Below are 18,358 nucleotides of genomic sequence, written 5' to 3' on the forward strand. Positions count from 1 at the left end.
CCTTGCCGGAGCCTCGTGAAGCTTTAGGTGTTTTCGCTCAATAAACACTCACAACACCCGGTCTGGGAATCGAAACCGCGATCCTATGACCGCGAGCCGCTGCCCTAACTACTGGGCCATTGTGCCTCCACACATACATACATACATACATGTGCTTGATGCTATTGTGACTTTTTTTCCTTTTTCAAACACATCCCAGGTATTTAGGCTGATGTGCAGCAATGATGGGTATGGGTTTTTAGAACGAAGATTACGCTAAGATCCTAAAGACTGGGGTTAGAAGATGGGAAATTAGACAGAATAAACCCGCCTCTTCTTTTGCCCCATTGTGAACTGAGAAGTAAGAGAATGCTGTCTCCTACTCCACCCCTTGCATGCCTCTCTTTACCATTTCCATCACTGCCGTATAGCTGTCTTCTGTTCTTATCAAATCAATAAACCTTATATGCACAAAATACACGCACACAAACATTCAGACACAGACACACACTACAAACATACACACTCATTCATTCAAACAGACGTACATGTTAAAGAGATGTTTTAAAAATTCATGCCTTAATGAATACACGCAGATATCTGAGGTATTAAATGTGCGTATATATATATAACACACTGTACAGGGATACCCCCAAAACCTTACCAGAGAAAGCAGTACCCGGTCTGGACTGTGACATCACTTCCGGGAAATTGAACTCGGGATGTCGTTAGCAGTCGTCTATAACAACAGCAGTTTCTCTTTCAGCGATATTGTACCGTCGTTGCGTCTGCTGCCATTCACTATCTATTTTTTACAGTGTCACTTATTCTGCAAGACATCTCATGCCGATAGAAACATTCTGTTCCCATTTCTACAAACTGATGCGTCTATATCAGTAATTTAAGGTACTTTCTTTATCCATTCATTCATTCGCATATAGTCTGTTTTCAGGTATCGTGTTGTAGTCTTCACAACACCTGTTGAACATTAACAGCTTCTCTAGAGACCGTCGTGAGAATATAAACTGATTAATATTAAAGGAAGGTGACATCGATTCTTATCATTACAGAATGGTACATTTTTGTTTTGCTGAAGCTTTTGAACATACCCTTTTATTAATATGGTTTGATTTTCTAGCATCGACTAACACTGCTATCCTGATGCCTGTAGGCATCCTCCACTCGTCAATTTTCTAAAGAACTACCTAAAATAAGGCAGTGACTATACACACACACTGACAGAAAGTAAATTACGATTGAAGAATAATTTTCCGATGTAAAGAGAAAACATGTTGATATTCTTACTGCTTATAATTATTAACAATGATAATGTTTTGTGTTTATACGTCGTATTAAAATGATTTCACGTAATATCGAAAACAAATATTCCCTACATTAGCCTTCACAAATAAATCAAAACCAAGTATTTTATCGTTAAAATCCTTGTTTAATATATTTGTCTTTTTGCTTGAAGGAATCCCCGTGTTTTTCGTTTCTAGTTTGTACTTACAATAGATGCTAAAGAGAAATTAACTTCGTCTTTTAAATAAACATGTAATCGAAGAAAATTGTCCGTTTGAACTAATCAGCTGCTTTGTGTATCAATAATCTAAATATATTTGGCACCAGTTTCTACACAGTAGAAAACAGATAATATCAAGCATCTTCTGCCTTTTTATTTTATTTATTTATTTATGCATGGTTTTTGTAGTATAAATCTAGTGTGTATGTAAAATTTTTTAATCTTAATTTTATATTGACCATTTGAGCTATTTTCTCTCTACTATATATATATATATATATATATATATAATGTCCTGTACCCAGATATGCACCTATACATACAGGTGGATGTCGGTATGCACATACCTGTACGTATATATGCATATACTCATTTACTTTTATATATATATATATATATATATATATATATATATATATAGTAGAGAGAAAATATATATATAGCAGGAAAGAAAATAGCTGAAAATGTCAATATGAAACTGAGAAAGATTCAAACACCACACACACACACACTATATATGTATGTATGTATATTATGGATGGATAGATAGATAGATAGATATAAATCTAACGTTTCTAGTTGTCGATGCTGTTTATAAATAGCCTTGATGTGAAACCTTTTGTCATATCACGGATTAAAACCGCTATATTTATAACTTTATTCCTAGTAAGCTGATAAATCTGAAGCTTTGTAAAATTTGATATAACTAGATGCTTTTGTTTTATTTATAAATCTGTAAATGTAGGGTTCCTCGTTTTTTTTTTTTTTCTTCAATAACCCTCTACAGTTTATTTATCGTTATCCTTTTTGATTATAATTTATTACTTTCGTTTTCTCGTCACCGACGCACCTGATCTGAAATATATTTCTTTTCATAGTTTATCGGTTCTCGCTTTTTATTTTATTACGAAGGAAGCAGGTGTTTTTTATGTTTGCATCTTATCTAAACAAATGCAGCTACTTGCTTTATCTACAAAATTCATCTTTTTTCGATTTACTCTCATTCTCACATGTCTACTTTTTTTTCTTAATGACAGATTCTGCGAATTTTATTAATATTAATGAAGTGTTATCCTGATAATATCTGTTTTCTCGCGCGAACAAATAACCAGAAAATTGTATAATAGGCATACTGCACTCTGTTGTTACTCCACGTGCTTCCTTGTAATCTGCTGCAGAACTGAGTTCTGTCCTTATAGTGTTGAGCATAAATGTTTGATTCCTGCTGTTAACGAAGATCTGGTTCCACCACTTGACACAGTTATATACCGTTTGCCCCAGAATTTATTTTACTTTCATTATTGAATACTTTCGTTCTTAATTATAACTTCGCTAGTTCTTAAAAAGATGTTTTCTTTGCTTACACCACGGCAATATTATATTTACACTTATACTTCGTGACTGACCAGTTAATTCTCAGTAAATAAATGTGAGCTGTTGTTTTTTTTTGTTTTTATTTTTTTTATCTTGAACATAAAATATTTATTCAGGTTTATCTCTAATATCAACAATCAATGAATAAAAGACCAGTGAAGTTCTGATTACTTCTAAGAGCGAAATACTTTAATATTGAAAGTAAAATAAATTTTGTAATTCCCTGTTTGTCGTGCTATAGTACCTGACAATTGTGTATTAAAAGTCAAATGTTAGAAACGTATCATAGTAATCATGTAATAAAACTTTACTATCCCGTTTATTTGGTTGTATTATCCAAAGAAACATTGACACAAGTGATAGTCATTGTCATTCATAAGTTCTCGTTATCTTCGATTCTGCCATTTCTTTTAGTGATCAGTAGGAACTACGCAATTCAAAAACCGAAATGCTTAACTGTAGTCACATGAAAGGGCCTCTGTAAACGGGGACCATTTTAAATGTAACAATTACAATTAATTAAATTTAAACTTAGTAAGACCTTTATTGTGTTGCTATCTTTTGAGCTGTCTTAGTTCAACTCTTTCGTTACACCTAACATAACTGTATTTTGTAATCTGTATGGAAATCAAAGGGAAAAGAGTGACATCTGTTTTGATTTGCTTTTTTCTTTATATATTCAAAACAGATTAAAACTTAAGTCTTGTATGTCGATTAGCAGTTTTCAATATCCATACTGCAGAATCTTGTGTGAAGCTTGCTACTTAGTCAATACTTTTTCATGCGTGTAAAAATCCAAGAAGCGTGGGAGTTCTATGACTCCCCTGGGGTTCCTGTTATTGCGTGAACAAGGTGAGTCAATAACTGCAGTAGAGGTGTTTTACGTTCTTCAAATCAGCTGTAGCTTTCAAATATATTTGTGTTATATTCATCGACCCAATTGAAATCTGTCATCTATTAATATTTCCGTTTAAAATGGAAAGGTGTCTCGTGATCATATTTCTATATTATTCTAAGATATCATTATTGGTTTGTAAACATTGAAGGTGTTCTGTGGTAGCAAAAATTAACAGGTTATTTATTTTAAAACTTCAGCATTTATTGTTATTATTATTATTTTATTTTTTGCAACTTGATTGACAGAATATGTAACGTTTAATTTATTAAACCTTGTAGTTAATTTTATTATCTTGTATTTAGCTACGCCCCTGCACTTTATGAGTTGAAATTCTATCGATGTCAACTTCGCCGTGGAGTAAATAGTGTAACAAAGGTAATGTTGTAGAATAACGTCGGAAATTATTCACCAAAAACTAATTTCAAAACATCAATTTTTTTTTTAATTTTACCCACTTTCTGTAACTTTTTTTGCTTTTCTCTCTTTTCGTTCTTTTTTTTTTTCTTTTTTTCATCTTCTTATATTTACATTTTTTAAACATCTATAGACACAAAACTCTGCCAAATATTTTAACTTGTGAATATTTTTGCATAATCGTATTGTACCTTGTAATCTTTTAAAATATGTAAATTCAAAAAAGAAATTTCTTGGAAAAGGCAGAAACGAAAAAGTTGCGGGGAAGCACAATTCTTTTTTTTTTAACTAAAAATGTTAATGTTTTTCTTTTTTTATATAGACAGAACCATAATCTCAGATGTTTAAAATATATATAGGAAAGAAAATAAATTTGGAAAATTTCGGAAAAGTAAAAAACGAAGAATTACAAAAAGGGGCTATTAATAAAAAAAAAATTTTAATTAGGATATGGAAAAAAGATTGTTTAAATCATATAGATCTTAAGAAATTACAGTTTTTGGTTGACTACATAATATCTGACTATATTCTATAGGATTACCTTGATCAAGTAATGGGGTCTGATTTTATATTCTGATATTGCATCCTAATCATATGTTCTACATGTTTTATGTTCAAACCAGCTAGTTCTGGCATCTTGTTGGCTTGCAATCATGAGGTAGTGGACTCAGTTCCTGAATTGGACTGTCGTCGCTGGTACCAAACTGTATCGGCCTTTGCCTTTCCTTTGAATAACATTGGTGGCAATGAGAGAGGTAACTGGTATGCATGGGCAACTGCTGGTCTTCCATAAACAACCTTGCATGGACTTGTGCCTCGGAGGGTAACTTTCTAGTTGCAATCCCATTGGTCATTCATGGCCAAAGGTTGGTCTTTACCCTTTTTAAGACATGCTTTATTTCCCAAAAATGTCTTTAAAAAATCAACCCTGGTGCTGTATGTGAAGTTAGGCCTCCCATAAGCTTTAACCCTTTAGCATTCAGATTACTTTATTAAATGTAATGCTTATTTACTCACATAGTTTTAAATTAATCATGCATTGACTTAAAACTTCAAGATTTCAATGATGTGATAGTCTGTTTTTAGAATGACATTTTAGGAAAGGTGTGAGAGGCTGGATCTGGCTGGTTTGAATGCTAAATGATTAATGCCTGAAAACCATTTTTTTTTTTCTGAATATGTGCTACTGAAATTGAAGGTGCATTAAATATGTCCATGTATGTTTTATGCCATCAAATACAGTAACCTTCCCGTTAATTATAGTAATATCTTGAAATGTTGCATCAGAAATCCGAGTACAATGAGAGAGATAGTGATTTAGGTGCTGAGGTGTTAATGACCAGGTAGCCTTCACCTCTGCCACACTGTTATAAACCACATGATTCAATGACAGTATTACCATGGTAATGTCATTTTGTAACCACTATTATGAAAACAGCTGTGACATTTTTAGCCAATCAGATCACATTTAAAGTACATTGTTATCAAAATTGATCTTCCCCCTACAATATTTGTAACATTTTCCAAATGTCTCTTGATTTAAATGTCAATGATATTGATTTATCGTCTGGAAAACCATGAGATAGTCAAAGTACTGTGACCACATTTATAGCTTATATTTGTTGGGGAAATACTCAAAATTTTCTTATCTGTGTCTAGTACTATCTTTTGGATCATTTCTGTTCACCTTGACTCTAAAATCTTTTACAATGTCAAATAATAAACTAAAAATTTACCAATGACATGAGCACAGCTTTATAGTTAAGCAGTTTTATTCACATCTGTGTTGTTCTAGGTCTGATCTCTCAACACAGCACCTTGAGCAAGTACCTTCTACTATAACTTCAGGTTAACCAATACTTTATAAGTAGAATATGAAAGACAGAAGCTGGCTGTCATTTATGTGTCAGTATGTATCACTGATATCCAAATCCAGCATTGAAAAATCTTTAAGTCTGGTGCTTTACAATCAGTCCTTGAGATATTTATTCATGTTAATCTTGCCATCAGAAATACTGAGAACCTGTGATTGGTCTATAGAAAACCTTTAACCAACAACACTATTACTCTTTTACTTGTTTTAGTCATTTGACTGCGGCCATGCTGGAGCACCGCCTTTAGTCGAGAAAATCGACCCCAGGACTTATTCTTTGGAAGCCTAGTACTTATTCTATCAGTCTCTTTTTGCCGAACTGCTAAGTTATGGGGACATAAACACACCAGCATCGGTTGTCAAGCGATGGTGGGGGGACAAATACAGACACACAAACGCACATATATATATATATACATACATATATACGACGGGCTTCTTTCAGTTTCCGTCTACCAAATCCACTCACAAGGCTTTGGTCAGCCTGAGGCTATAGTAGAAGACACTTGCCCAAGGTGCCATGCAGTGGGACTGAACCCGGAACCATGTGGTTCGTAAGCAAGCTACTTACCACACAGCCAACAAATAAACGACATTGGAGAATAATTTAGAGGGAAGCTTTACATTACACTGCAAATACACACACATACATGTAAGTGTTGCACATAAGAACACTCAACTCCAGTTTCATAGAGTTTGCTATAATACAAGAATTACTGCCAATCACTTTTTTAAATTGTTATAATCAGTGATATTTGTGAATCTCATTGTCGTAACTTTAATCTCAGTACAACATTAGTGAGATTACAGTTACTGCTCTACTTCTATAATCTACTTTTACCTCATCTTTGTAAATTCTCAAAGACCCTGGCAAAGTAGATTGATGGCTTCAGTAGTGAAGCCATGAGAATCACTGAGAATATTAGATGGTACCATCATGTTTCCAACAAAGAAATGCATGTGTGTACACATAAGCCCACAGCCTCCCACCGCATAGCTATCCATTGCAGGCACTGGCATGAATATGTCCTCTGTCTCTTACTAGATCATCCTTCCAGGGCTTTACTCTCATTTAACACAGAAGCTACGGCCTAGAAGAGATCTTGTCCCAAGCCCCATACCAGATGGCTAGATATGATTAAGGAAGTTCTCCAAAGGCTCGTCATTACCTTAAAGGATGCAGAGGGTCTAGCAACGGTGAGCATTGGTGGATCTGGTCAGCTCTTTGCATGATGACATCCCTGGGACCACTAACCTGGGATGACCCCAGACCCATCAAGCAAGAGCATGAAGCAGCAGTAGCAAACAGTGTGTGTGTACATGATTATGTACACACAAAATACATATGCACACAACAGGCACAATTCACATTGATCAAATTTCATTCGCAAAATATTGGTCAATCTGAGGCTATGTTAGACACTTTCCCAAAGTGCCATGTAGTAGGATTGAACCAAGAACCACATTGTTATGCAGCAGACTTCTTAACCTCACACCCATGCACCTCTATTTTGGGATAACAAAATGTGTCAGATTCCGCTAGAGAAACAACACACGATGTATGTATGTTTTTGTATTTAAAGCAAACATTGTTGACATAAATAAGTATATACTCCGTTTTATAAGTATCTTCGGTACTCACAATTCCCAGAATTTCTTCAACTCAGACTAAAACCTTTAGTGCAAAGGCCCCTAAATAAATAATAAAGACGTACACATGTATTTAATGATATTTGATTTCTCACAATTGCTGCTGTTGGTTTGATAATTTTGATTTGTGTCTGTGTGTGTGTGTGTGTGTATATATATATATATATATATATATATATATATATATACTTTATTTGTGGGTTAATAACAAGGCTACCATTGGTTTCATGCTGAGAGTAGTCTCGGCAATTATCAAGCCTGCATCATGGAATGTTGGTTCTTGTCTCTATCTTTGATTTTATATGATATGATATTTATATATACACACACACACACACACACACAGAGTCCAATGAAGGACTCTGGCCGAAACTTCAAAGTGACAATCACTGCTTTGTGTTTAAGAACAATAAATTTGTACTCTATCACATATATACTGAGTAATCAGTTTAATGTAATTATAACAAAAATAAACATTAATATATATATATATATATGTATATATATATATCCTGTAACCCAATGAAGAAGCTTCTACTTGCTTTTTCAACCTACTCTAAAGAGCAATTGAATCTCCATCACTCACTACTGTCTTGGACACAATGGATAATAATGTCCAAAATACACAATGCTTACAACAAATAAAAATATAAAATTATGAACATTATGGTTTTGAGTGTGCTGAATATCCTGTTATGAACTATCTAGATGTTATTTTAGCCAAGAGCTATTTCTCTTTTATTATAATTAAAACCCACTTAGTGCTGTATAATTTGACAGTAATTAGTAAATTAACTTTGTTATTGTATTTAAATACTATAAAAATCTTCCTTTTTCTAGAAGTTTGTTCCTCTCTCTGTCAATTAAACTTTGAGTTCTAAATAGAACATGAGCTATTTGTTTCACCATGATGAGTAAAATGTTGTAATTTCCCATGTCTTTGTTCTAATTACAATGCCATTCTGCTTAAAGTCTACTGCATCTACTTTTCTACATTCCATAATTTTCATTGTATCTTGTTCAGATGCACACCACAAATTATGTAGAAAACTCTGTACCACAGAAATGAGACTGCACCTAAAACATTCCCAACAGACTTCAACATACCGAATCCCTGTGTCGACAATACTGTCTTGAAAGTGTACAGGCATGGCTGTGTGGTAAGAAGTTTGCTTCCCAACCACATAATTCCAGGTTCAGTCCTACTGTGTGGTACCTTTGGGAAAGTGTTTTCTACTATAGTCTCAGGCCAACCAAAGCCTTGTGAGTGGATTTGGTTGAGAGAAAGTAAAGAAAGCCTGTTGTGTATGTGTGTGTGTGTGTGTGTGTGTGTGTGTGTGTGTGTGTGCGCGCGTATTTATATATGTAATATAGATATATATACATATGTCTGTACATAGATGTACCAGGTTGAGTAAAAAGTAAGCAACATTTTGAAACATGAAATTCTTCACAATATATTTCAACAATATGAAAATTTTATTCATCGGAGAAAGTACCGTTACAATCAACATACTTTTGCCAGTGAGTTACATGTTTGTTTATTCTGGTAACATAAAAATCTGGAGTTCTAGAGCTGATGAACTCTTTGAATGCACTTTCACCCATGGTTTGATTTTTGAATTCCTTCTCTCACAGGAAATCATCAAGGTGTTTGAAGAAGTGGTAGTTGGTAGGAGAAAAGTCTGGGGAATAAGCTGGGTGGGGAAGAACTTCGTAGCCAAGTTCCCTCAACTTCTGGAGTGTCATTAGTGAAATGTTTAGTCGAGCATTGTCATGAAGAATGATTGGCCCTCTTCTGTTGACCAGTCTGGGATGGAAGAGTAGTAGTTTGTCGTTCATTTTGGCAATTTCATTGCAGTTTGTTTCTGCAGTAATGATTTTTCTGGGTTTTAAGAAGTTATAGTGGATGAGTCAAACAGTCACCATAACCTTCTTTATGAAGAGCTCAGGTTTAGGGAAGGTTTTCAGTGCTTCATTTTGGTCCAACCACTGTGAAGAACATTTTTTTATTATTGTACAGAATCCACTTTTCATCGCAAGTTACAATACGGTTAAGAAATGGATCCGACTGGTTACAGAGAAGTGATGAGCAAATTTCATATCTGCTCATTTTCTGATTTTCATTCAAATCATATGGTGTGTGTATATATATATATATATATATATATATATACACATACGTAAATGTGTGTATGTATGTATATATATATATCATCATCGTTTAACGTCCGCTTTCCATGCTAGCATGGGTTGGATGATTTGACTGAGGACTGGTGAAACCGGATGGCAACACCAGGCTATAATCTAAATTTGGCAGAGTTTCTACAGCATATATATATATATATATACACATACGTAAATGTGTGTGTATATATATATATATATATATATATATATATATACATACACACAAATGAAAGAAAATTGAATTAATAACATTCTTTATTGAAATATCCACTTTTGAGTGGTGAATATCTTATCTTTGAATATTAATACTGCCTCTGTCGCTCTGTTTATCTATTATTGTTTGTTATGTGTTATATTTATTATATATTTATGTTATGTGTGTTATCTTTATGTTTATATAATTTTTCAGATGTGAGGATAACTTCTGAAACTCTCTGAGGTAATTATCCATTGGTGTACACATTGCATTTACTATCAGACACACTGCAAGGAGGATGGTGTTCAAACAAATGTTGTCCAAGGAAGTATACAGCATGTGTTCAACGCAGTTAATTTATAGAGCAAACAGAGATTCAGCTTGAGCGCATAAATGTCACATTGAAACTTTTCCTCTCTTAACTTTGATCACCAGCATGTCTCAACTTCACTTCTGACTCCTCCATGACTTTGAATTTCTTTTACATTTAAATAATGTCTCTAAAATTTGGAGCTGCTCAGGCCCCAGCTGAGCAAGCTGGGACTCCTCCGACTAACTATGTGATCAGGGAACCAAGTCCCCCGACCAGCATATTGGCTACATTACATGCAACCTCTACAGTTTCAAGCAGTACCTCCACAATATCTACTGAGTTAGAGGGAAAACATACCTGGGCATATATTTTAGTGCCTCTTGGAGCAATTGTTTTCCTTGGGTTTGTCATCTTTCTGGTAAGTTCTGCATTTATACTGTTAATATGTAATCAGTATGTTATAGGAAGTAATAGCAATGCAAATGGGACATCAAATAGGAAAAATATCATTAAGATATTGAGATATTACCTTACAAATATGTAATTATTCCTGATATTTTGAGTTAAAAAACTCCTTTTCAAAAGCTTTAAAAGACAAGAATGATATATATATTACATGGCCATTCTGTTAATACATGTTATTTTTCATATTTAATGTTTTATCTACATTGCTGTTACTTACTATAATACACTTATTTTCTACATATTCTGCAATGTTTCATGCAAGCTATAACATTCCTTTAACGTTGTTAATGTTTCATAGCTCAGTCATTTTGCGACTCTGTGATATTATGAACATTAGCTCAAATACTCAGCTTTCCAAACATGAACTAAATCCCAAATTGTTACAAATTGCCAATCAGAAGGAATTAAAACTATCACTTAAACAAATCAATTAGAGAGTTTCAGTGCAATTATTCGACTTATTAGAAAGAGCAACCAAATTTCTTTCAGTCATATTTTACTGTTTTTAAAAAATGACATATTAGATAACACTGTGTGACACAATTTTTGTTGTCCTTGGGTAGCAGCAGCTAATATTTCCTTCAAACTTTGCATTTTTTTACATTCATTCAAACCCCAAAGAACCCCTCCCAACATATGGCTATGATGCTTCCCCACTTTTCTTGCTCATGGTCAGAGGTGTACATATTGTCAGTCACTAAGGGACATGCTCAAACGGTTAAAGTCAAGCAAATCTATAGCATTGAGCAGAATATTTGCTATAACGGTATTTCTGCTTCAGTATCTCAGCGCTGAATCTGTCTGAAATGTAATGGAAAATTGGTCAGTTTGAAAACATTGATGTCCAGGTCACAAAAGCAAAGTTTGAAGAGAATAGCAATCATTTCGTTTGACTTCTAGATAGAAGCAAGTAGGAAATAACACTTAGTGATGAAAGACGAAAAAGAAATTAAAATTTTGTCAGACAATGTAATGGCACAGGTGTTGCTGCATGGTTAAGAAGTTTGCCTCCCAACCACATGGTTTTAGGTTCAGTCCCAAGGTGTTGTGCAATGGAACTGAACCCAAAACCACGTATACAAACAATTGTCAAGAAAGCATATACTACAAGAATGACTGGCACCTGTGTTGGCAGCTCATAAAAAGCACTTTCAAGTGTTGGGCCTCATGGAGGCAATGGCAAATTACTGAGACCTTTGGCAATATGCCATGCTTGAGAAGAAAACCCATCAAGCCAAGTGAAATCGTAGTTGTAGCAGATACTAGTGTCATGCAAATGGCACCCGTGCTGGTGGCATGTAAATATTCATTTTTGCCAGCTGAATGGACTGGAGCAACCTGAAATAAAGTGTCTTGCTCAAGGACACAACATATCACTGGGAAATGAACTCATGACTTTACAATCAGGAGCTGAATACCCTAACCATGAAACCACATACTACAACCTACTATCACACAACCTACTACCTTAAAAAGAAAAGAAAAGAATAAAGGATACAATGGTAAAAACTGGAATACTTCTGATCAGAGATCTGTTTGGTTAGAGCTGACCTGGGATAAAACAATGGCTTTGTCATGAGTTTATTGAACCAGATACTCTTTTACTCTTTTACCTGTTTCAGTCATTTGACTGTGGCCATGCTGGAGCACCGCCTTTAGTCGAGAAAATCGACCCCAGAACTTATCCTTTGTAAGCCTAGTACTTATTCTATCAGTTCTTTTGCTGAACCGCTAAGTTACGGGGACGTAAACACACCAGCATCGGTTGTCAAGCGATGTTGGGGGGGGACAAACACAGAGACACAAACATACATATATATATACGACGGGCTTCTTTCAGTTTCCGTCTACCAAATCCACTCACAAGGCTTTGGTCAGTCCGAGGCTATAGTAGAAGACACTTGCCCAAGGTGCCATGCAGTGGGACTGAACCCGGAACCATGTGGTTCGTTAACAAGCTACTTACCACACAGCCACTCCTACGCCTAAATTTTTGTATGATTTGGCATAAAAGTCAAAAGTTCAGTTCTGTCATTAATTCAGTGGGATACAGTTGTCGCTTTGTTTCAATTAGTCAAGATAAAAATTCTTCTCATTGGTAAATGATTGTCTTAGAAGAAACCTCCAGCTTAAAGGAGATAAAGAATTTCATAGGCCTGCAAACTAGTTCTATCATAGGAAAATTTTGAAATTAATATCAGTAAATTAAATAAGGTGACAAACCATCAGAATTGTTAGCATGTTGGGCAAAATGCTTAGAAGCATTTCATCCACCATTACATTCTGAGTTCAAATTCCATCGAGGTTGACTTTGCCTGTCATCTTTTCAGGGTCAATAAAATAAAAGTACCAGTTGAGTACTGGGGTCAAAGTAATTAACTGAACGCCTTCCCTGAAATTGCTGGCCTTGTGCCTAAATTTGAAACCAACATCAGTAAACCAAATACATTATAATACATTCCTTGCTATGTTACAAATCTTTAAATTGAATGTTGATGGGTTCTTAATTATGAACCAGCACGGTCATTAAAATCTGTATTTTTTTTTCCAGATTGTTGTAATACTGAAGAAAAATAGGTAAATTGTTTAACTGGTGTTCACTCAATGTTGTCTTGTGTCTAGTCTTCTATACTTTTAGTAAGCTTACTTGTGCTGTTGTGTACCAGTAATTTCTCTTCCTATCTTTATTCCCTCTTTTTTCTTTTTTATACTCAGTTCTCTCTTTCACACTTTGATAATTATCAGTTGATGTCCTAATTTATTATTTCCACTTATATTCAAAATTAAATAGTCAAAAAGTTGTTGGAGGGGCTTGCCTCCATGAACAAGGCACATAGTCTTAATCTATTCAGTCTAATGTCAAAGTTCTTTAATAAATGGACTCTGCTAAAGGTTCATAGGTGCCTTTAACTGGTCTGAAGATAATTTGTCTCACCATTCAAGGAGGTTCTGAAAAGAGTTGGTGCTTCCCTAAGTCATTAACCTTTTCACTATGACCATGAAATTTCATGGTCATTCAAGTAATAATATTAAATATCTACCAAAAAATAGAGTTGGTATTTTCTGTTAGTCATGTGGCTTCAATAAACTTGACACATCTCAACAAAAAATTGCTTCAAGCATGACATTCCTAAACAAAAGATAAATTTGTTTATAAAACCTATTTCCACAGTTAAGAGTTGTGAAATTTTGAGTGGATATATCTGAGTTTCACAGTAAAAGAGTTAAACCAAGAAAAAAAAAAAGAGAGAGACAAGTCAACCCCCATTTGTTGTTTTCTTTTTAAGTCTTGTATTTATTCTATCAGCCACTTTTGCTGAACCGCTAGGTTATGGAGACAAACAAACCAACACCAGTTGTCAAGCAGTGTTAGGAGATGAACACAATGACACACATATACACATATGCATACATACATGTTTCTTCCAGTTTCCATCTGCCAAATCTATTCACAAAGCTTTAGTCAGCATCAGGTCGGGAAGCAAATTTCTCAACCACCTATTGTATGTAAATGTGTTTAATACACTTCTTACCCACATATTAAAAACTAGATGTAATCTCTTCAACCTCCTGGACATATCTTCCTGCCATTGCGTCTGTACGTCTACAACAACACTTGACATAAACCCTGCTAATCTCACTCAAGTTTTTCTGGTCGGATTAACAGGTTTAGTGTGATAGCTATGATAAAATTTTTCTATAGCTTTGAAGTGAGGGTGAATCACCTCAGTTTTTCATGCATGTCTTTTCTTAATGTTGAAGTATTAGTCTGCACTACTCCGAAATTCCAAGTCTGATTATTTGTTTCTGTGTTAAAATAGATATTTTACTGAAATTAAATTGAATAAAAGATATTATTATTCTATTTAGGTCGGCTGGATTTTATTGTTATTTGTATGACACAGCTAGTCTTCTCCGCTAGACATGCTAGTATTTATAGATCGATCAATCAACGCAGATATATATTGTAGAAATAAATCCAGTCAGTAATCTCATGTCTATAATTTCAAAGCTACCTTCTAATTGTTAAGTGAATCCATTGTTAAATCTCATTTCATCCATGAAGCATTATGTCTATACTGCTGAAATATGTCGTAAAATATATTCATAAGTTAAACTTTACTGCAGTGGAAGCACATGGCTTGTTTACTCAGATGGGAAAAATAAGTAATCCTGAAATGAACCAGCATCCCATCCGGGTGGGGAATATACAGAAACCCAGAAACCAACCCTATTAGTCTGTATGACTCAGAAAAGATCTTTATCCTTTACTCTTTACTGCACACTATCTTCTTTTATTCGTTTCAGTCACTAGACTGTGGCCATGCTGGGGTACCACCTTGAATTTGCTTAAGTCAAATGAATCGACCCCAGTACTGCTTTTTTTCAAGCCTGATACTTATTCTGTTGATCTCTTTTGCCAAACCGCTAAGTTACAGGGACATAAGCACACCAACACCAGTTATTAAGCTGTGGTAGGGAACAAACAAACACACATACACACACGCATATATATATGTGTGTGTGTATATATGCAACAGGTTTCTTTCAGTTTTCATCTACCAAATCAACTCACGAGGCTTTGGTCAGCCTGAGGCTATAGTAGAAGACACTTCCCCAAGGGGCCATGCAGTGGGACTGAATCTAGAAGCATGTGATTAGGGAGCAAGCTCCTTACCACACAGCCATGCCTGCACCTATAGACATTAAATATATGTTGAGGCCAGTAAAGTTGTAATTTTCTCCCCAATATTTGTCTGATTAAACAGGAACAGTTTGATATGACAAATATCCATTGTATTGTTGCTGTATATGAATGTAACTAGTAACTTATCACAAATGGTTGGCTCCATTTTTTTACTGTTGTGGTCATATATCCCATCTAATTTTGCAAATCAGAACACAATCGACAATTCCTAACAGTATAGAAATCTGTCACATAACAATAAACTAATATCAGAGTCATATTATTTGATCCCAGGCCACAAAGAATAAATTAAATTTTTTTTTCTATTTTACTGACTATTACAGTCTGCTGGGTATTTTCTTTTATTATATATATGTATCCTGTGAAGATGTGTGGCTTAGTGGTTCAGGTATTCGGCTCAATGAGTTCAATTCCCAGTGACACATTGTGTCCTTGAGCAAGACACTTTATTTCACATTGTTCCAATCCACTCAGCTGGCAAGAATGAGTAGTATCTGTAATTCAAAGGGGCCAGCCTTGTCGCCTTCTGTGTCACACTGAATCTCCTTGAGCACTACATTAAGGGTACACATGTCTGTTGAGTGTTCAGCCACTTGCACATTAATTTCACGAGCAGGCTGTTCTGTTGACCGGATCAACTGGAACCCTTGTCATAACCAATCGAGTGCCAGTTTGTAAATATGCATTTTATATGTATTACATATGTATTATATATGTAATAATTAAATTATATATTATGCAATTTATTGTGTCTTGTTATACATGTAATCTTCCAGTCCATTGTAGAATTGTCTTGTATGAAACTGGTCCTCGGTGCAAAAATGGTTAGGGAGAGCTGGACTAGACAGAATACTAACTGACTAAAGTTTTGTTAGCTTGCAGTGCTAAGTTCAACTTGAAGAATTCCAAGGTCTGGTGAATATGGTATATGATAGAGAACTTCCAAGTTCAGTTCCCATAACTTGAGTAGCATTCTTTGTGCAACATGTGGTCAAGCATTGTCTTGCAGGAGAATTGGCTTGTCTCTATTGACCAATTTTGGTTGTTTGATTGCAAGTTTACTCATTTCATCCAATTGGTTGAAGCATGCATCACTGTAATTGACTTACCAGGTTTCATGAAGCTGTAGTGGATGACACCAGCGCTGGATCACCAGACACCATTAGCATTTTTTGGTGAATATTCTTTTTCGGATTGTATTTTGGCACTTCATTTCTCTCTAACTACTGTGCAGAATGCTTACTGTTATTGAAAAGAATCTATTTTTCATCATACATAACAATACAATGCAAAAGTGATTTGCTTTTATGGCGTGTCATTTGATGCTCATTCAGTTTGTGTGGTTAGCCACTTGTCCAGCTTCTTTACCTTGCCAATTTGTTTCAGATGGTCCAATACAGTTGGAAACAAAACATCATACCTTGCTGCTAACTCACGTGTAGTTTGAAATGTATCTGCTTCCACTACAGTTTCCTGATCATCATTATCCACCTTGGTCCCAGGTCTACCATGGGGCTGATTTTCTAGAGTAAAGACCAGAACTTCTCAAACCATCGATGTAGAGTGCGCTCATTTGCCACATCTTCACCAAAACACCTCATTGATGTTTCGAGCTGTCTGAGGTGCATTGGTTCCACAATGGAACTCATATTCATAAACAACACGAATTTTTTATCTATTCATGGGGTCACAAAATTTGATTTACAAGAGAAAACTCACAATATAATCAGACACCATGAATTGCATTTCGAAAAGTGGTACTGTAACTCTTCAATGTTATAAAACAAAGAATTGTCAGGATAAAACATTAGAGTTAACGACTGTCAAACTTGATGCATAAGAAAATCAGACATTTCATTCTTAATAACCTGATATATTATCAAACATTACCCACAGTGTGTGTGTGTGTGTCTTGTGGTCTCTCCTGTCGTACACAACAGATGAGTTTTCTGCAGTTTCTTGCTGAACATTCTCCACACATGATTAATAGTGATCAAATATTTATGCTTACTCTATCCACCAGATCAATATTGCCTATACACATGCACAGTGCACCACGCATAAAATGTCAAGGTGATTGCAGAGCAATGTGAAATGAATTGTCTTATTCAAGAACACAATGTACCACTCAATCCAAGAATTGAAACCATGATCTTGTTATTATGAATGCAAAACCTTAGACACTAGACCATGAATATATACATATTCATTTGTGTGTGTGTCTTTATTATATATAAGTTAAAGAGAATTGTATATACTGTTGGATACTTCTTTTGTTGACCTGTACTCATCAACTGATTGAATGAAACATTGGTTTGGGTATGAAATCTTGTTTACCTATCATCATCATCATTTAACGTCCACTTTCCATGCTAGCATAGGTTGGACGATTTGACTGGGGACTGGCAAACCAGATGGCTACTCCAGACTCCAATCTGATCTGGCAGAGTTTCTACAGCTGGATGCCCTTCCTAACGCCAACCACTCCGAGAGTGTAGTGGGTGCTTTTTACATGCCACTGGCACTTTTTACCTATGGAAAACCTTATTAAAAATTACAATTTCTAACACTTCTTTTTAGCAATTTTATATTTTTTACACCACAAAATATAATCCAGATGTAGTTAGCGTGTAAAATAGTATAATATCTGTTCTACAAAAGCAATGAATTAAATGTGAACAGAAATTTTAGTTTCATGCTTGAAATGACTATTCAAATGGCTTAAGTTGCATCAATGAAATGCCAATGATTAATTTATATATAAGTTTTTTCATGT

At 34.8% G+C, this 18,358-nt stretch overlaps 1 protein-coding gene across 5 annotated transcripts in view; it reads left to right on the forward strand.

Moving 5' to 3' along the window:
- The first annotated feature begins 501 nt into the window (after positions 1-501).
- Positions 502-18,358, forward strand: part of LOC106878600 (uncharacterized) — a 37,595-nt gene continuing 19,738 nt past the window's right edge. For 2 of the 5 annotated variants that reach the window (XR_001410518.3, XR_016241681.1), the window contains exons 1-3: positions 693-885; positions 10,310-10,827; positions 13,426-13,451. Coding sequence is in view for 3 of the 5 variants with exons in the window: in XM_014927859.3 (XP_014783345.1) it covers positions 10,591-10,827; positions 13,426-13,451 (263 nt within the window). In the remaining 2 variants the exon portion in view is untranslated. Of the gene's footprint in view, positions 886-3,519; positions 3,728-4,075; positions 4,149-10,309; positions 10,828-13,425; positions 13,452-18,358 lie in introns of those variants that run through there. The other 3 variants (XM_014927860.3, XM_014927859.3, XM_014927861.3) reach the window with 3 other exon arrangements.

Source organism: Octopus bimaculoides, chromosome 4 (genome assembly GCF_046866305.1).
Source record: "Octopus bimaculoides isolate indiv1 chromosome 4, ASM4686630v1, whole genome shotgun sequence".
Taxonomy (NCBI): Eukaryota; Metazoa; Mollusca; class Cephalopoda; order Octopoda; family Octopodidae; genus Octopus; species Octopus bimaculoides.